The sequence below is a fragment of the Apium graveolens genome, chromosome 4 (genome assembly GCF_009905375.1).
Source record: "Apium graveolens cultivar Ventura chromosome 4, ASM990537v1, whole genome shotgun sequence".
Classification (NCBI taxonomy): Eukaryota; Viridiplantae; Streptophyta; class Magnoliopsida; order Apiales; family Apiaceae; genus Apium; species Apium graveolens.
This window is the reverse complement of record NC_133650.1, coordinates 11363776-11381973: the sequence shown is the minus strand read 5'-3', so window position 1 is coordinate 11381973 and position 18198 is coordinate 11363776. Positions and strand designations below refer to the sequence as shown.

Genomic DNA, 18198 nt, shown 5'->3' with positions numbered 1-18198 from the left:
CAGAATGAAAATTCAGTCAAAATTAATTGATAATTTCCCTGACCAACCAGTCAAGGCTAGGGTATGCAAAGTACAAAACAAGTAAAGCGGGGACAGCAAATAAAACAGTGATAAGAATGTACAAAGCCAAAATGGCTGCACTGGCAGGTATTGCATACAAAACAATAAGGAGAAATATGAAGACTAATGGAAATTTAGCAGTCAAGTGAACAAAGAAAACTAAGGACTTGCGAAGGGATAAGTGGAATCTTTCCGTATTGAAATGAATACCGACTGAGCGACCTTCGTTATGGTTGGACTCATTTTCTGGACGATGATGATGTGTATCGGTGGTGCCGATAAAGTTTCCATTGTTAACCTGATTCCCAGCCACATTCTTGTTTAAAGACCAGACATGTTGATGATCAGTGCACAAGGAAGTATGGGATTTCATCCTGTCGCCATTCATGCTCTCAACCATCCAGAGGACAAAGTAGTTCTTGCAAGGAAATTTGAGGTTTCCCTTGTACACCAGCCTGAATGATAGCAAGCTACACCATGGGCAAGAAATGAAGAAAGGAAGCTGAATAGGTAGCGTTGGAAGTTTCACGATAGCCCATTGCAGTCCTAGTACACAATTCTTACACAAGGTATGACCACACCACAAAACATAAGGTACATTCTCCACAATGTTAAAGGATTCCCAGCAAATTGGGCATTCCAATCCTTCCTCCCTATGCTTATTGACCGAAATCTCATCATCTGAACACTCCCAAGGAGCTTTATTTGCCTTCAAAACATCTTTTTTCAGACCCTTATTTCCAGAGATCGCATTGGAAGCAAAACCCCACATGATGAACTATAAAAATGCTCGACTTGATAAAAAAGATCCCACCTTTACATAAACATGAACACGGGTTTTCTCAAGAACTTCCTTTCAAGGTATAATATAACAAAAAATCGACAATTTCTCACAACCAGACCTACAAAATTGTACAAAAACATTAAGATATCACGGTACACATGCGCAATAGTGAGCAATCACAATACTAGCTACAAACATGAACAAGATGCAAAACCTCCAATTGAAACAAAAGCAAATCACCCAATTGAGCATACATACAAGCATTTGTATCTATAACAAAAAAGAGCTAACATAACAGTCCTATAAAGAGGTTATTATTACTTATTAGCAGTGTTGAAATTATAATCAATATTAAAATGCAAAAAAGATTAAATTTTTATATCAATTAACATCAAGCACAGTGTCACATTACATTTCATTATTTTTAATACTTCAGAAACAGATTCATTCAAATCTTATCAACGCAAAATTAAATAAAGAAAGGAAAAAAAACAAGAAAAGAATAAAAACCTTAAAAATGGTGCCTCGAAAAGTGTGCCAAGATTGAAGATGACAAAAGATGATCGAGTCCTGTAAGAAAGTTGAGATCTTTATTACAGGAAACGTTGTTAAGACCAAGAGCCAGAAGCTCTATCTAGCTTCCAAGTGTTCTGTCTGGAGGATAATGATTAGCTACATCTAGGGTGCATTATAACAAACATAGACTCTAGCCTTTTTCTTGGGCCGGGTCAGATTTATTAGCCAGAAGGTTTTTCAATTTGGGCTTTTATTTAAGGTGACTATATTTTGGATGGTCCTCTTTTTTGAGTTAGAATTGGACCTGAATTGAAGTCATCACATCATCAGGGAGATTGAGCCATGTTGGTGCTTGAAATGCTGATCTTTATACAGGTTATACTAATATTTTTGTTTTTGTAATTTATATTAAAATTTTCGAGAAAATGTTGTTGGTTTAGAAAATCTTGCAGAGTTTTATGTCATGGACTTATTTGTGTTATAATCGGACTTATTGATCATGAATCATCATATGAGAGCTAGCTGCATTTTCTTGCTTGGTAAAGAATGATTTAAATTTTAAGTTATATGTAAGAATGATTGCATTCTGTGATTTTTAGGATTTTTTTTTATTTTTGATGCTGTAAGGTAGAGTAGAATCGATTTTTTAAAATGTAAAATGTTATGGTATCATCTACTTTGGTTAGGCATAAGCTCATTGGATAGGATGTCAGAACTAAGAAGTTACTAAGATTATTAGAGAACCATGCTTAAGCTTATATCAAAATATCTCCCTAACCACAATCTTATTTGTAGGCAAGCCGATAAGAAACAGTAGAACTTAAACTCATCGAAAAGTTAATGGAATAAGCTTTGCAATGCCTGCAGCTCTGGTTAATGGTTGGGCTGCAAAAGTTGAAGCAAAACTTCTGCAAAGATTGCTGACCAAAGTGTTGTCTAGAAAATCTATGTTAAATTAGTATTTACAAAGAATTCTAGTAACAACAAAAATGTAGACATGATTGTGAATCACTAGTATAAACATATCGACATTCTGGATCTTAATTTATTAAGATGGAGGAGAAGGAAAATATTTCAAATCTGTTTGGCTAGCAAATGAAATCCTAAACAGCATAGCAAGCACCTCTTTCATATTTGGCCTAGCTTGCGGTGACTCTGCTGTGCACCTTATTCCAATTTTAAGCACCTCGCGCAACTCCTCTGCCCCCTCTCCCAGCCCAGACTCTGATACTGCCACGGGTACAGATGTTTGATTAGTAACTCCCTGTTGCCCGTAGTCCATCACCCTTCTCGCCCATTCAACTAGGCATTCTTCTCCTCCATCCACTGCTCGTCTCCCAGTAGCCAGCTCCATTATTAGTACTCCGTAGCTGTACACATCTCCCTTTGTTGTGGCCTGCCATGTCTGTCCATACTCTGGCGCAACATATCCAACAGTTCCTGCCACCATAGTGCTTACATGACTCTCTCCAGCATCAACAAATCTAGCTAGCCCAAAGTCTGTCACACGGGCTTTCCCATCTTTATCAAGGAGCACATTGCTAGCTTTCACATCTCTATGCACAATTGCAGGGTAGCACTCGTGGTGTAAAAATAGCAGAGCCCGTGCAACATCAACTGCCACATCAATTCTATGCTTCCATGTGAGACGTGTTCGATCTGAAATAAGGTCTTCTAAGGTTCCACCTACCATATACTCATAGACCAAGTATTTTTCTGAGCCATCAAGGCACCACCCATAAAGAGTCACAAGGTTAGGATGAGGCCAACCAAAGCCCTTTCCGGTTAGCACCTCCATTTCTGCTCGAAACTCTCTTTCCGCGTCAATACCCTCTCTTTGCTGCTTCTTAACAGCTACCTCTCTTCCATCTGGCAACACTCCTCGGTAAACTGTCCCAAATCCTCCCCTTCCAATAATTCTCTCACTGGAGAAGTTCCCTGTCGCCACTAAGATGTCCTTATGCGTAAATGCAGTTTTGTCTAAACGAATGACTTTGATTCCATTGGAAAACCAGGGTGAAGACCCGCCAGAGATTGAACTCGTGTTGTGTCTTTCCTTTGTGCCTTCCATGATATAATTTGGTAAGTCTACCGGGCTTTTCAATACAACACATATCATGAGACTTGTAATTCCAAATGCGAAACAGGCAATTAGTATGACTAAAAACACCATGAGTGCTGATTTCGCACTCCTCGGGTTTTTGGTGATACTTGAGGATTCTTTAGTAGTATTATCCATATAATGCGGAAGGCGTAACAATGGGTCACCAACAAATGACCATTTCTCAAATGTTGCGAATTGTGCAATTGTCGGTATGGCACCAGAAATATACCGATTGTAGGAGATATTAAACTTGGTAAGATCATTCAAATTGCCCAAGCTTGAAGGGAATACTCCAGAGAAATTGTTATATGACAAGTCAAGGCCTTGTAAGCAACTAAGGGACCCTAATTCTGCTGGAATTCTTCCAGAAAAGTTGTTTCCTGTTATGTTAAGGACCATTAGTGGCAAGTTTTTTATTTCAGCAGGAAATTTGCCCTCGAGTCGATTATTACCTAGGTGCAACATACTGAAGTTCTTCATCTTCTCAATTTCTCGAGGAAGCTCGCCAGTTAACTGGTTATGTCCGAGCTGAATATAACCAGATATTTGATTTGTTCGAACACTTGTACCTGGGGAGCAAACTGAAAATAGGCCATACCCTTTAAGCAATGTATCCCATAGGCTTCTACATTTCTTCATTGTGAGAAGAGTATAAACAAAACTAAATGGAGGGTAGTCTGCAGGTATCCATCTCTTCATAGCTGAACACTCCCCCGAACCAGCAGAAATTTGATCACTATTTCGATTCAATAGAAATGTTGGCATCGGGTCCTTGCCAATGCTTGCTAACTCGGGTGGTATTTTCCCTGAAATTTGATTATATGCAAGGTTAAGCCACAACAAGCTACTACAATTCCCTAAAGCTGCGGGGATTTCACCAGATAACTCATTATTTGCAAGCATCAACCACAGCAAGAACTTTAATTTCCCCAAACTTTGTGGAATAGATCCATTAAGCCTGTTGTGAGAGAGATCAAGAGCTTGGAGTTGCTGAAATTCTCCATATTCTGGCGGTATATTTCCAGTGAATTGATTGGAGGAAAGAAACAAGTACTTCAAGCTACGCATCTGAGAAAACTCAATCGGTAACTGACCACTAAAGTTATTCTTACTTAGGTCTATACGAGAAATAATTGGTAATGTGAAAATTCCAGATGAGTTAAGGCCTCCGGTATATGAATTTCCATGCAACAGGAGAAATTTCACTTGTGTCATTCGCCCGAAAATTCCTTGTATATCACCACTGAATTTGTTCTTGCTCAAATCCAGAAAGCTCAACTTTTTCAGGTCAAGGAGAGACTCTGGAATTTCGCGGTCAAATCTGTTTTTCCCCAGTATTAGTGCCTCAAGATTCACAAGTGATCCTATTTCCCACGGAATTTTTCCAGTGAATCCTTCTCCCCACAAATTTAGTGAAACCAAATTCTTGCAAAGCGAAATCTCCTTTGGAAGTTCTCCTGTGAATGAGTTCTCTGACAAGTCCAAAACTTTAAGACTGCAATTTTCTGAAAACATCCATGGTTGAATTTTGCCACTTATCTTATTCTGAGATACCTGAAACTCCTTCAGCCTTTGAAATGCAAAATTGATTTCCCCTCTCAGATGATTAGCGCTAAAATCAACATACTGTAATTTCAAGCATCCATCTAAAGACTTTCCAATCTCACCAGTTAGATTATTTGATGAGACATTTGCAACTACCAAGCTACTACAAAATCTTGGTAAAATTGACCTAATGTCTCCTTCAATTCTATTTTCTGAAAGATCGAGTGTTTCTAAGTTGTTGAGTCCAGAAAAGTTGAGCTTACCAGCTATGAGATTATATGAAATGTTCAAAAACTTTAGGTTCTGACATACGCCTAAATCAGCAGGAACTGGCCCTCTTATTGAATTTCTTGACAAGTCAAGATGAATGAGTGCAGTCAATGCTGAAAAATTCCGGTATATGTGCCCCGAGAGATTGATGTTGGAAAGATCGATTTTAGTGACTCGACTATTGTTGCAGGTGATTCCTGGCCAGTTGCATGGTGGTAAATCTAGTGGATTCCATTGGGTGTATTTCCCTCGATCAACACGATTTTGCTCTTTAAGAAATGATCTGAGGTCGAGTAGGACTTGTTTATCAGTGTCAAGTGAGTCTCCAACAACATATCTATCTGCAGTTTACAACAAGAACGCTAGTAAGTAATCCAATTATCAACATGAGTCCTCCTCGCAAACCTTGAATATGTATTAGACTATTAGATATGAAAGAACCATTATAGTTTGTGCCATGCAGAATTTGGTAATCACATGCAAGGTACATGTTGCTATAGAAAATTTCCCATAAAAAAAATAATTGCTGATGAATACCAAATTAGAATGAAATACAAACTGTCATGTAATTAGTTTTTCTCCTGTAGGATTTTTTTGAAAGATTGATCTAATATGCAAACAAGTGTAGTGAATAGATACCTTTAAGTAAGATCCACAAAACAAGTAGCAATGGTAGATGTCGTATGGCAATTCTGTCTTTCGGCATGATCAGGAAACTAAATATTCTTCTGCTGCTGCTGCTGCTGCTGTTGTAATTCAGATTGGTCTAATGAACTTGGTTTATGAGAAAAATAAATATTGAGGGAACAGATGTTTTCTGGATAGAATTTTAGAGGTCAATGGCAACAGGGTCTTGAATAAAAGAAGAATGTTCTTCGATTTTCGAGAATCTGCAGAGGGAGCAGAACCAACCTTGAAGACTTGAAGCAAATGCAAGTAAGTTGATGTTTTTTGAAAAAATGGATTACTGGTAATGTCTGTGAAGTTACAGTAAGTATGTATAATTAGGTAATCATATACTATAGTTTAACTAGAGTTGATGACTTTTGGTGTTGTTGAAAAGAAAGGAGGAAGAAGATTATGAAAATGTGCAGGTAACTAAGAATGAAGAATGTGTGCTAGGCTTAGTGAGAAACCAAGAATACCGCCCAAGTTGACCTAACTTTGTTTGACCAGCTTTGTTGTACATTTTTATATGCAACCAAACATATTCATGGGTATGTTTTAGCTACGTGTTGATCACAGTCAATGGTCGTTTAATGTTTTGGCATGTTTGCAGACCAGTCTTTCAAAAGGTTCCAAAATAGTATTTTGATTAACTGGCATATGTATCGAACGTTCTATTTCATTTCCCTCTATCTTTCTTTTTTATCACACCACCACACTTTATGACTCAACTTGTTGATTGACTTTAAATATTCATAAAACTCAGTGGTATAATAACGCTCGATGAAGAGAAGACGAACATAACATGTACGTGATTCTTGTTTTTCTTATTCAAATTTATAAAATTATATCCAAGGAATTACTCCCTCGGTCCCTGATTGTATATAGGAAGGGGATATTTTAATGCTTCTCGTATAGTTTTGTATATAATTTTTTATTTTTTTTAGAATAAAATATTGATGTTTAAATTTTAAAAAAAAATGAAAATTTAAAAAAAAAATTATGAAAATATATTTTATATTTATATTCACTGTGTAAGCATTTAAAAAAAAACTTATACAATTGAATTGGATGATACAAAATACAAATGAACAAGTACTAGTACTGTTAGGTACTTCCAAATTTCAAAATTTTTCTCAAATAATTTGGTGTCATTTCAATGGATGAGCCAATTGTTACGTGGTAAAATAATTTTGGTTATATGAATGTGAGAGTAAGAGTTTGGTTCAGACTTCCAAAACTTAACAGGAGAACAAGGGCATAAGTGCAAATTTTTTTATTACAAATGAACAAGTACTAGTACTACTAGGTACTTCCAAATTATGAATGTGAAGAGTAAGAGTTTGGTTCTTCCAAATTATGAATGTGAAGAGTAAGAGTTTGGTACTTAATAGGAGAATAAGGATATAAGTGCAAATTTTTATTATTATTATTGTTTGTGAAAATCGAACTCAAGTCATTTCATTCAACTATACAATATCTTACCACTACATCATATTGTCACATGTATTTTTATCATACACATAATATGTAAGTGTGTTGAATTATTATTTTATTTAACTTTAAAATACTTACTTGAATTCCGCAAAAAAAGGATAGTTAGTTGAATATTTGTACAGTTAATTTTAAAGAATTAAATTTCAGATATAAAATTAGGCATAGTACATAAATTGATTATTATCTTATTTATTAATCATTTTTTAGTTTGAAAATATATCTCATATATTTTTAACAAATTTTTTATTATAAAAAGTAATTAAAATGTACCTATATAATTTTTTTAAAAAATATTGAAAAAAGAATCGCTTATATATAAATAATCTATATTGGTATTACATGTTTAGAGAAGTTCGAATTATAATGAGTCAATGCATTTTAGAACTTGGTCCATTGTTCAAAAAATACTCAAAAATTGACTACATGACCCGGCCGAAAAATATCGTCACATTCTAATTTAAATTACAAGCTCGGCGATAATATCTTACCAATAATGTGAATTTTTTTAATATCTTATATTAATATAAATTAATGTGTTTGAGGTCATTATAGAATCAAGTCAATTAATTATTTATATTAAAATTATTAACTTTACTAGTAACGGGTTAATTGTTTTTGGGACTTTTTTGAATAAATTCTAATCAAACTATTTAAATTTAAATTTTAAATATGTCAAAATTATGTATAATAACACATTTATACTCCTTAATAAAGTTATGATGAATTAAATATTATTTATAAATAATTTTTAATTTTAAAAAAAACAAATGAGAACAAAATAAAAATAAAAAACCCTCGTGAGCCACCTACAACAATGTTTCATTGCACTAGCCGCAATGAAACAATGCTACAGGTGGCAAAAGTCATTTTTTTTATTTGTTACTAAAAAATGTTTAACATTCCGGGGCTCAGTTGTTTTATATTTTTTTATAGGTAACAAAAAATTGATAAAATTTCATTTTTTTTAGTTTTCCACATTTTCAATTTTTAGCATTATATCCGTTTATTATAAATTAAAAATTGATAAACTAAATTGGATAAATATAAGAAAAATAAAAATAAAAACATAAACCTCACACTATTAAAAAAAAAACATAAAACTCACAATATTCCGTTATAATAAAAATTCGAAAATACTATTTCGAAAAAATAATTAAAAAATATTTTTCCACTCAAAAATTTTAAATTCAATATTAAAATTAAATATTTTAGTTTAAAATATTAATTAAAAAATATCAAAATATAAGTTCGAAAAAATATTTAAAAATTCATTTTTAACAAAATAAATAAATTAGAAAAATAAAACGAGCAAAAACCGTTACATTTAAAACAATGTCCTCCAGCAATGTTTCATTGCACTAGCCGCAATGAAACAATGTTGTAGGTGGCAGAGAGTATTTTTTTTATTTGTTACGAAAAAATATTTAGCATTCCGGGGACTGAGTTGTTTTATATTTTTTTATAACTAACGAAAAATCGATAAAATTTCATTTTTTTAGTTTTCCGCATTGTTAATTTTTAGCATTATATTCGTTTACTATAAATTAAAAATTGATAAACTAAATTGGACAAGTACAAGAAAAATTAAAAAAAAAACATAAAACTCACAATATTAAAAAAAACATAAAACTCACAATATTTCGTTATGATAAAAAATCGAAAATACTATTTCGAACAAATAATTAAAAAATACTTTTCCACTCAAAAATTTTAAATTCATTATTAAATTTAAATAGTTTAGTTTAAAATACTAATTCAAAAATATCAAAATATAAGTTTGAAAAAATATTTAAAAATTCATTTTTAACAAAAAACAAATTAGAAAAATAAAGCGAGCAAGAATCTTTACTTTTAAAACAACGTCTTCCAACAATCTTTTATTGCACTACGTGCAATGAAACAATGTTGTAGGTGGTACAGAGTATTTTTTTATTTGTTATGAAAAAATATTTAGCATTCCGGAGGCTGAGTTGTTTTATAATTTTTTATAGCTAACGAAAAATCGATAAAATTCAATTTTTTTTTAGTTTTTCACATTTTCAATTTTTAGCATTATATTCGTTTACTATAAATTATATAAATTAAAAATTGATAAACTAAATTGGACAAGTACAAGAAAAATAAAAAAATATAAAACTCACAATATTAAAAAAAATATAAAACTCACAATATTCCGTTATAATAAAAATTCGAAAATACTATTTCGAACAAATAATTAAAAAATACTTTTCCACTCAAAAATTTTAAATTTAAATATTTTAGTTTAAAATATTAATTAAAAAATATCAAAATATAAGTTCGAAAAAATATTTAAAAATTCATTTTTAACTGAAAAAAATAAATTAGAAAAATAAAGCGAGTAAAACGGTTACATTTAAAACAACGTCCTCCAGCAATGTTTCATTGCACTAGCCGCAATGAAACAATGTTGTAGGTGGCACAGGGTATTTTTTTTATTTGTTACGAAAAAATATTTAGCATTACGGAGGCTGAGTTATTTTATATTTTTTTATAGCTAACGAAAAATCGATAAAATTTCATTTTTTTAGTTTTCTACATTGTTAATTTTTAGCATTATATTCGTTTACTATAAATTAAAAATTGATAAACTAAATTGGACAAGTACAAGAAAAATAAAAAAAAAAAACATAAAACTCATAATATTCCGTTATAATAAAAATTCGAAAATACTATTTCGAACAAATAATTAAAAAATACTTTTCCACTCAAAAATTTTAAATTCAATATTAAATTTAAATATTTTAGTTTAAAATATTAATTCAAAAATATCAAAATATAAGTTCGAAAAAAAATAAAGTGGCCAAACAGTGTCTTACAGCAATGTTTCATAACAGTGCCCTCCAGCAATGTTTCATTGCACTAGGCGCAATAAAACAATGTTGTAGTGGCACCTTTATATATATATATATATATATATATAAATTTAGAAAAATTTGACATTTCATAAAATATGTATATAACAATAAAAACAACAAAAAAATTAATATTAAAAAACTGCGTATAAGTAATTTCACAAATTTTACTAATAAATTTTTATAAAAAAAGTTATTTCAATATGAAAAAATTATAAGTAATATGAATAAAGTTTCTCGTGCATTGCACCGGAATAAAACTTGTATTGTGCTAATATTTTGAATTATTTTAATATTTTGAATTATTCAAATAAAGGTTATATCTATATTATATTGTAACATTTATTCAATACATTTTATATTATTTAAGGAAAAAACATATATTATTCAATAATTTGAAAGAATTAAACAGTTCAACCGATATTTATAAAACTTTATCGAACGAAATTTGTTTAAATTTAGAAGAATAGTGTAAAATGTTATCAAATTATTGTATGAAGAAATATTAGAGTCGTAATGAAAGAAAATTAAAAACGGTTTAAATAGCGATATAAATACAATTTTTCTTTCGAATTCTTGAAAAAAATCATGAATATCAATAATAAGTCTTAAAAATATATAATTGATTAATACGCGGTTGCGTAAAAAATATATATGGATTGTTTGTTAGTGATAATGTGAATACTGAATACCATATATAAATTATAGCAATTTATTTATTACATAATTTTAATTTTTGAATAATTATAAATGCATGTTATTTAAGTAATCAATTATCTCACTAGATGTTAATAATGATTATACATGTACATAAATCAGATATTTAGTATATAAATAATTGAAACCATCATAATTTACTAATAGATGTAACATACAATAATTTACATGCTAACACTAACAATATTGTAAATAAGAAACTAACATTTTCCCATACATACGTTGAATTTCAAAAACTAATATTTTTCATTAAAATCAACTTTAATATCAGCAATAATGTAAATTTTACATTATTGTATACTATGATTGCAAATCATTTTGACTTCAATTATGCATTTTTTTTATCTTTTTAAATTAAGTAAGTTAATTGTAAGTTAGTACTGAACTCAGTAATAATATATAGCAGTACATATAGTTTATTTAAATAAAATTCAAGATTTTGGTCAACTCTGTATTCAGCATATATGTTAATTTGTAGCTTTTTATTTGTAAACATACCAACGGCATTTTACAAATTAAGTTTAATAATTTCGTTTTAAACGTACACTTACTGCCCTGTTTATATTCATTCATTAAATATAAAATAGCAAGTATGAAAAATATAATATAATAATAGTGGAGGGGATATTCACTCCTAAAAGTGAGGAAACATTCGAAACTCCTAATATTATAGAGGGGGATATGGAGCTTGTTAGAGAGAAATTTTGTCTCAATTTCTTAAAAATTTGACTCAAGAACCTATATAAAGATATTGTTGGAGTTGCTCAACAAACATTATAATTCCATGATATATAAAAAATTTCTAAAAAATTAAAACATTTAATTTAGTAAATATATGGGCAACTTCTAAAAATGGCTACTATTGGAGAAGAATATCACCAAGTTAAGATAAAATTAGATGAAAATAAAAGATTAATATCTTTTGATAATTTGACAAGGTTGTAATTCTAATTGAAAATGCTCCGATAAGTACTAGTTTATGGACATATCTCATAATATTCCTATATCAATATAACAGTGGAAGATAATACGTGCGAATTGGGCAAAGAAAATTTATTAAATGTATTTGTAATTATATAATTAGCATAATATATTAATATTATGTTATAACTAAAATATGGTGAAATTAAGAAATGTATCGTTAAAAAAAATACAAAGTTTTAAGAAAAATAAAAGTATGTTAATATACACAATTTCTACTAATTATAATTTTAACAAAAATTAATAAAAAATATACGGGATGTAGAAGTTTTGTAATTATGCTGCGATTTCAACAATTTTGTTACTTCCATAAAATAGGAATTTAGGGGTGGAACCAAAAAACGGCAAACCAAAATATAATAAAATCAAGTAGCACTTAAAGAGGTTAGATTGAAACGAAAATACGGTGAAACCGGGTACCGTATCGTTAAAAAATAATACAGAGTTATACGGGAAATGGAAGTATTTTAATCATAATATGATTCAAATAATTTTATTATTTTAATACAAAATTATAAAGAATTTTACGAAAAATAAAAATATCGTGATTATAATATGATTCCAACAATTTTATATTTCATTAAAAGTAACATAAAACTCTACATGAAACAAGAATCTAGATGTGAAAATGAAATACGACATAACCGTACTAAAATGTATGAAACCAATTACTATATCAAACAATTATTTAGAGCTCTGCGGGAAATAGAATTATAATCGTAATATGATTTGAACAATTTTATTATCTAGGGGTGAAACTAAATACTGTGTCTATAATATCTATATTGTTTTATTAAAATGGAATTCCATCAATAACTTAAAAAATTATAAATTAAAATATTCTTAATTTAAACACATGACCTATTTATTTGGTCGTCATTTATATTTTTCGGAAGTTATTTAGTTGGACCAATTTGCGAATCTATTAATTTTAAAACATAATTAAAAATAGGAATTCAACCTATAAAACAATAAAAATACATGGTTTCTAAGAATAAAAAAGGGGTAACAATAATACATATAGAATTATAAGTTATATAGGAATAAAAAATAATAATACACTTAGAGTTATGAAATTATAAATAATATAAAAATAAAAAAAGGTTAAAAATAATACAATTAGAGTTATAATATGAAAAAAAAATGAAACTGATGAAACCAAAAAATGACGAAACTCGAGTAACACTTAAAAAAATACTTCGTATTAATAAAGATTATTAATTAGAATGTCACCGATTACATACAGGATACTATGTTTTTGAGAAATATTTAGGAATAATTTTTGGATCATTTAATATTTTCCAAGGAATCAATATTCAATAGCGACAAAAATAATCACCTAGTCAAATGTAGGATGCAGAAATTATAAAGATACGAGGGGATAATTCAAAGATTACGGTTGCTTTAAATTACAGCCTAGGTTGTTTTTACAAGGGAAATCCCCCCCTAACATAGGGAGTGATTTGAGATTATTTTATTATTTTATTTTTATTTTTAGTGATTTGAGATCGGAAGTTGGAGCCTTTTGGGTGATCTACTCATCAGCCGTTATGTAAAAAAAATTGATAATCTAAAAAGTCCAATAATGCCCTCAAAACTTGTACTAAGTTAAAATTTGAGACATTTTAAATAAAAGAGTTATCCAATAATATCCTAGCGGTACCTTAAAATACTAATACATTTATCATGTCCCTCATTTTGTAAGGCACCACTAAGAATGTGTATTTCTATTAAAAAATTATTTCCCTCTCATTTTACACATCTCTCTCCTCTCATTATTTATTTTCCCTTCTTATTATAATTCAAATTTATTACTTCTTCCGTCCCTCCCAATTGTTATCGTTTTTGGGAAAGTGTTCGACACGTATTTCAAGATGAACAAATATAAATCATATTGTTAAAGTTGATATACAACAAATTTATCTTAAATTACTAGGACACAATATTTATTATATTTATAAATTATTTATTAGGACATTATTTGATTTGCTCTAACATTCTACATAAAGGCTCATGTTCGGTGACAAGACGGACGGAATAAACTTTATATAACACACAACTTTCAAAAAATCTGGTATATATTTTAAGAGTTTATATTCAAATATTTTTTTTCTTTTTGCTGATATTTTCCGTGAATCCAAATTAGTTTTTTGACTGAAAATATTCACGTAAAGCAAAAAGTCTGATCCGCGTAAAATATTTGACGAAAAAAAAATTAAATTTATGCTTTTAAAATAATAATCTAAGAATTCTACCTGATTAGACTAAGACTACCCGATGAATATGAGGCAATACAGCAGGTTAAAAGAAAGAATTTATTAGTGGGACGAGGCAACAGAGTGGTTTGAGGAATTTTAAAATAAGTAATTTATAATTTAAAATAAATAATTTATTTATAAGTGATAATTTTATTTATAAATTAGAATTTATTTTACTTAAATGAATTAAAATAAATAATTTTTAAATATAATTATCTTAATTCATGAATTTAATATTAGATTAACATTTACAAATATATATTTTAAAATTAAAATATATAAAAAAGCAAAAAATCATAATAAATTGAGAAAAAGTATATCGTTGCTAACATTTAACTTATCATCAGTTTAGAAGTTATAAATTTGACTTATAAATTAGATTGACAAACACTTATGAATAAATTTACTTATAAGTTACGTACAAAGAGACCCTAACCAGCCACATTCTACAAAAATCAAACATTTGATTCTTGTGTTTTTTTTTTTTTGACAAAATGTTTTTTATAAATTGCATCAACCAAAATTACAACTTAATTTCAATAGAAACAAAACTCCCATCGAAAAAAACACAGTCAGGATTAAACAAATAAACGAGCTAAGCAAATAGTCGCTTATGTTTTCAGACTGTTTAACATCATGAATCTCACGATTCTTTGAATGAAAAAAGATTAAAATAGCTTCCTGATCGATCATACATGCACCAATCCTGAAACTAGTAATATCACAAATGACCTTCACATACGCACCACCTGTAGCCCAATGTTCAGAAGCACCCAAGCTATCTACATGCCAAAAACCAGCTATAGACAAGCCGAGGGTGAAAGATCTCAAAAGATGAACACATTTTAGTTGTGAAAAATAAGCTCTTGTAATAATCGGCACTAGCCCAAATTTAATGCACGAAAAACAGATCTCCCACAAAACCACATAAATCATTTTCAAAGTAGCCAGATTAACCCAAGCATGACTAAGCAAAAACATAACAAACACTCCAAAAGGAGAGACAGATACACACTCCAAAAGGAGAGACACACAAATACCCAAAAAAATGGGTTTTATTGAAAAGAAATCAACGAGAATAAAAAAATGAAGGGATTGAGGCTTTCCACTGGAGAAAACCAGTAGAAGCCCCTCGATTTACTTGAAAATTGACAAACCCTAGGAGAGGGGAGAGGAGGGAGGCGGCTATGTGATACCTAATTGTGCTATTATAAATATTTGATTCTTGTGTTTTATTATAAGTCGGGGAGTTGCTAATATCCTTTAGAGCATTTCATCAGCTCTTAGTTAAAAATATGTTGGATATATGTTGAACATATCATTGATATATATATATATATATATATATATATATATATATATATATATAAATAAGATTTTATGTAAAAATATTCAATTTTGAAGGTGCATTCTCTTTAACTAAGATATTTAATCAAATTTTTCTACATTCACTATATTTGTCGAAACTCTGAGGGGTTAAATTATACATAATTTATTATTATATTCAAATAATACATTTTATCTATAACAAAATAATATCTAATATAATATTTTTAAAACATAATCATTATTGTTAATATAGTATTTTTAATTTATATTTTCAATTATTTTAGCTAACAGTTTTGATAATACGGCGGAGATGCAATTAGTAGTTTGATTATTAACGTCTTAGTGTCTAACCACGCATCAATGCAAGTTTAGATTTCAATTCTCGAAGCAATACTTACCTGAGTCACTCGTGAATACATGCTTTACTATTTATTTTGAATTTCAATATCAAAGAGGCGGACATAAAAAGTAAAAACATATGTACGGATCTTTTTAAAAAATATTTTTTTAATTAAGAATAATTTATTTATTTATCTGGGAGTGATCCGTTGGAACATATCCGATTAGGGGAACAAAAAAAAGAATTAACTTTGGATTGATTCAAGAATCGAGAGGCACCTTTGTTTTACTTATGGGTCCTAGTGACCTGCTTATATGGGACCGGTCTACAACTATTTCGTAAACCGGTATTTAACAAACCGTATTATCACGGTTGGATGATGTATCGAACGTCTGGTAATTAAAATAGCATAAAGGGGAGTGCTGAAAATTTCCGCGATCCGGGATAATTAAAAAATACTTCTAACCTTCGGGTCGCGGATAATTTCCGCGGTTGGTATTATTTTTTTGTTTGTTTAATACCCAACAAACACATAGTACCCAACAAACACAGACATAAACATACACAAACACAGAAACGCAGCAGAGGCAAAGAACATGTGAAAAACACAGCAAACCCAAGCATCAACAGCCTTGAATCCTTGAATCGTTCCCCTTTTTCCTAATTAAGGTATATGATCGATTCCTTTTTGTTATTTTCAGTTTTGTTGATATAATTTTTTTATTTTTTTATTGTTGTAGATCTGATTTTGTGTATGTAATTCAAATTTTTAGGGTTAATTAATGTATGAATTATAGTACTGAATTAACATATGAATTGTAGTATGATTAAATTCGATTTTTAGAATTTCAAGGGTTCAAAATTTTGAATTGATTTAATTCGATTTATATTAGTGTTGATATGAAATTTAGTTCAATTTTTAGGATAAATTTAATTTGATTTTTAGGATAAATTAGTGTTAAATTCGAATTATTTTAGTGTAAAAATTGAATTTATAATGATAAATTAAGTGTTAAATTCGAATTATAGTAGTGTATAATTAAAAGTTTTAATGATAATTTTATATGCTAAATTTCGAATTTTCAATGATAATTTAGTGTAAAATTCGAAAATTTAATGATAAAATTAGTGTTAAATTCGAATTATATTAGTGTAAAATTCGAATTTAGATATAATTAAGAATTTATAATTATGAATTTGGGGTTAATGATAGGGTCAAATATAGGGGTTAAATTTAAGTACATAAATTTTGGGATGTAATTAACGTATGATTTTGGGATACTTTTTACAATAGTTCGAACAAATGGGTGTATAATTACGAATTACGAATATAGGGGTTAATGTATTGTGTACTTGGTGATTATATATGTGGTGATTGTTTTTATTGTGTATGTGGTGGTGTTTTTATTGTGGTGATTGATGAATTATGTTCACAATATTTTCAGGTATGGATAATTTTGATGATTTCGGGAATATGTTGTCGGGTTCGAACGCACATAATGTTATTTGGGATAATCGGTATCACATTAGTGAAGATGTTTGTGACGGTGCAGGAAGAGAGGAGTTGCAGAGCTATTATGGGAACAAGTCATTGCACGATTGGAAGTTAAGGAGACCACATCGGGAATTGTTACACATACTCGGGTTTGGGATATTTGCAGACCCTGTAGTTGTTTTGACTACTAACACTCGGTTGATATCTGCTTTGGTAGAGCGTTGGAGACCAGAGACCAACACTTTCTTCACGAGACAGGGGGAGATGACTGTTACACTGGAGGATGTAGGGTTCATTCTAGGGTTGCAAGTTCAGGGGGATGCACTGACTTGTGGGGTGATAGAGAACAAGGTTGCGTAATTTGTTAATAACTGGTTTGAGCCTTTGACCGATGAGGAGGTGAAGTAGGTTTTCTATCGGAATAACATCAAGTTAGGGTGGTTGTTTGATAGATATAGTGCGCAGAAGCCTGAGAAGAATAATATGATGGCCACTGTTGTATATATTAAGGCGTATCTGCTATGTTTGATGGGTTGTATCCTCTTCCCTACCAACAACCGGTCTTTTGTTCATGTTCGGCATATGCACCCATTGATTAATATGCGGGATATTCCTTATTATGCTTGGGGTGCAGCTGTGTTAGCTCATATATACCGGGGTTTGGAGGACAGTAAGAGCATTGCTTGTTGTGCCTGGGTGTTACATGTTTGGGCTTACGAGAGATTTTCTCGTATTGGCGTGCCTTTACGGTCTCTCGGTCAGG

The 18198-nt window shown here is 30.0% G+C and overlaps 2 protein-coding genes across 3 annotated transcripts; both read right to left on the bottom strand.

Annotated features, from left to right (window-relative positions):
• Positions 1–2: 2 nt before the first annotated feature.
• Positions 3–1528, bottom strand: LOC141717744 (uncharacterized). Of its 2 annotated transcripts, none has more exons than XM_074519932.1 (2): positions 1355–1528; positions 3–874 (listed from the first exon to the last, which is right to left on the bottom strand). In XM_074519932.1, the coding sequence occupies exon 2, from the start codon at positions 830–832 to the stop codon at positions 23–25; it is 810 nt and encodes a 269-aa protein (XP_074376033.1). In that variant the 5' UTR covers positions 833–874; positions 1355–1528; the 3' UTR covers positions 3–22. The 2 variants fall into 2 exon arrangements, with proteins under 2 accessions (XP_074376033.1, XP_074376032.1); XM_074519931.1 differs by having other exon boundaries at positions 3–962; positions 1355–1523.
• Positions 1529–2200: 672 nt separating this feature from the next.
• On the bottom strand, positions 2201–6427 carry LOC141717743 (putative LRR receptor-like serine/threonine-protein kinase At1g74360). Its single transcript, XM_074519930.1, has 2 exons — positions 5919–6427; positions 2201–5620 (listed from the first exon to the last, which is right to left on the bottom strand). Exons 1-2 carry the CDS (start codon positions 5983–5985, stop codon positions 2409–2411), a joined length of 3279 nt encoding a protein of 1092 aa, XP_074376031.1. The 5' UTR covers positions 5986–6427; the 3' UTR covers positions 2201–2408.
• Between the last annotated feature and the right edge of the window lie 11771 nt (positions 6428–18198).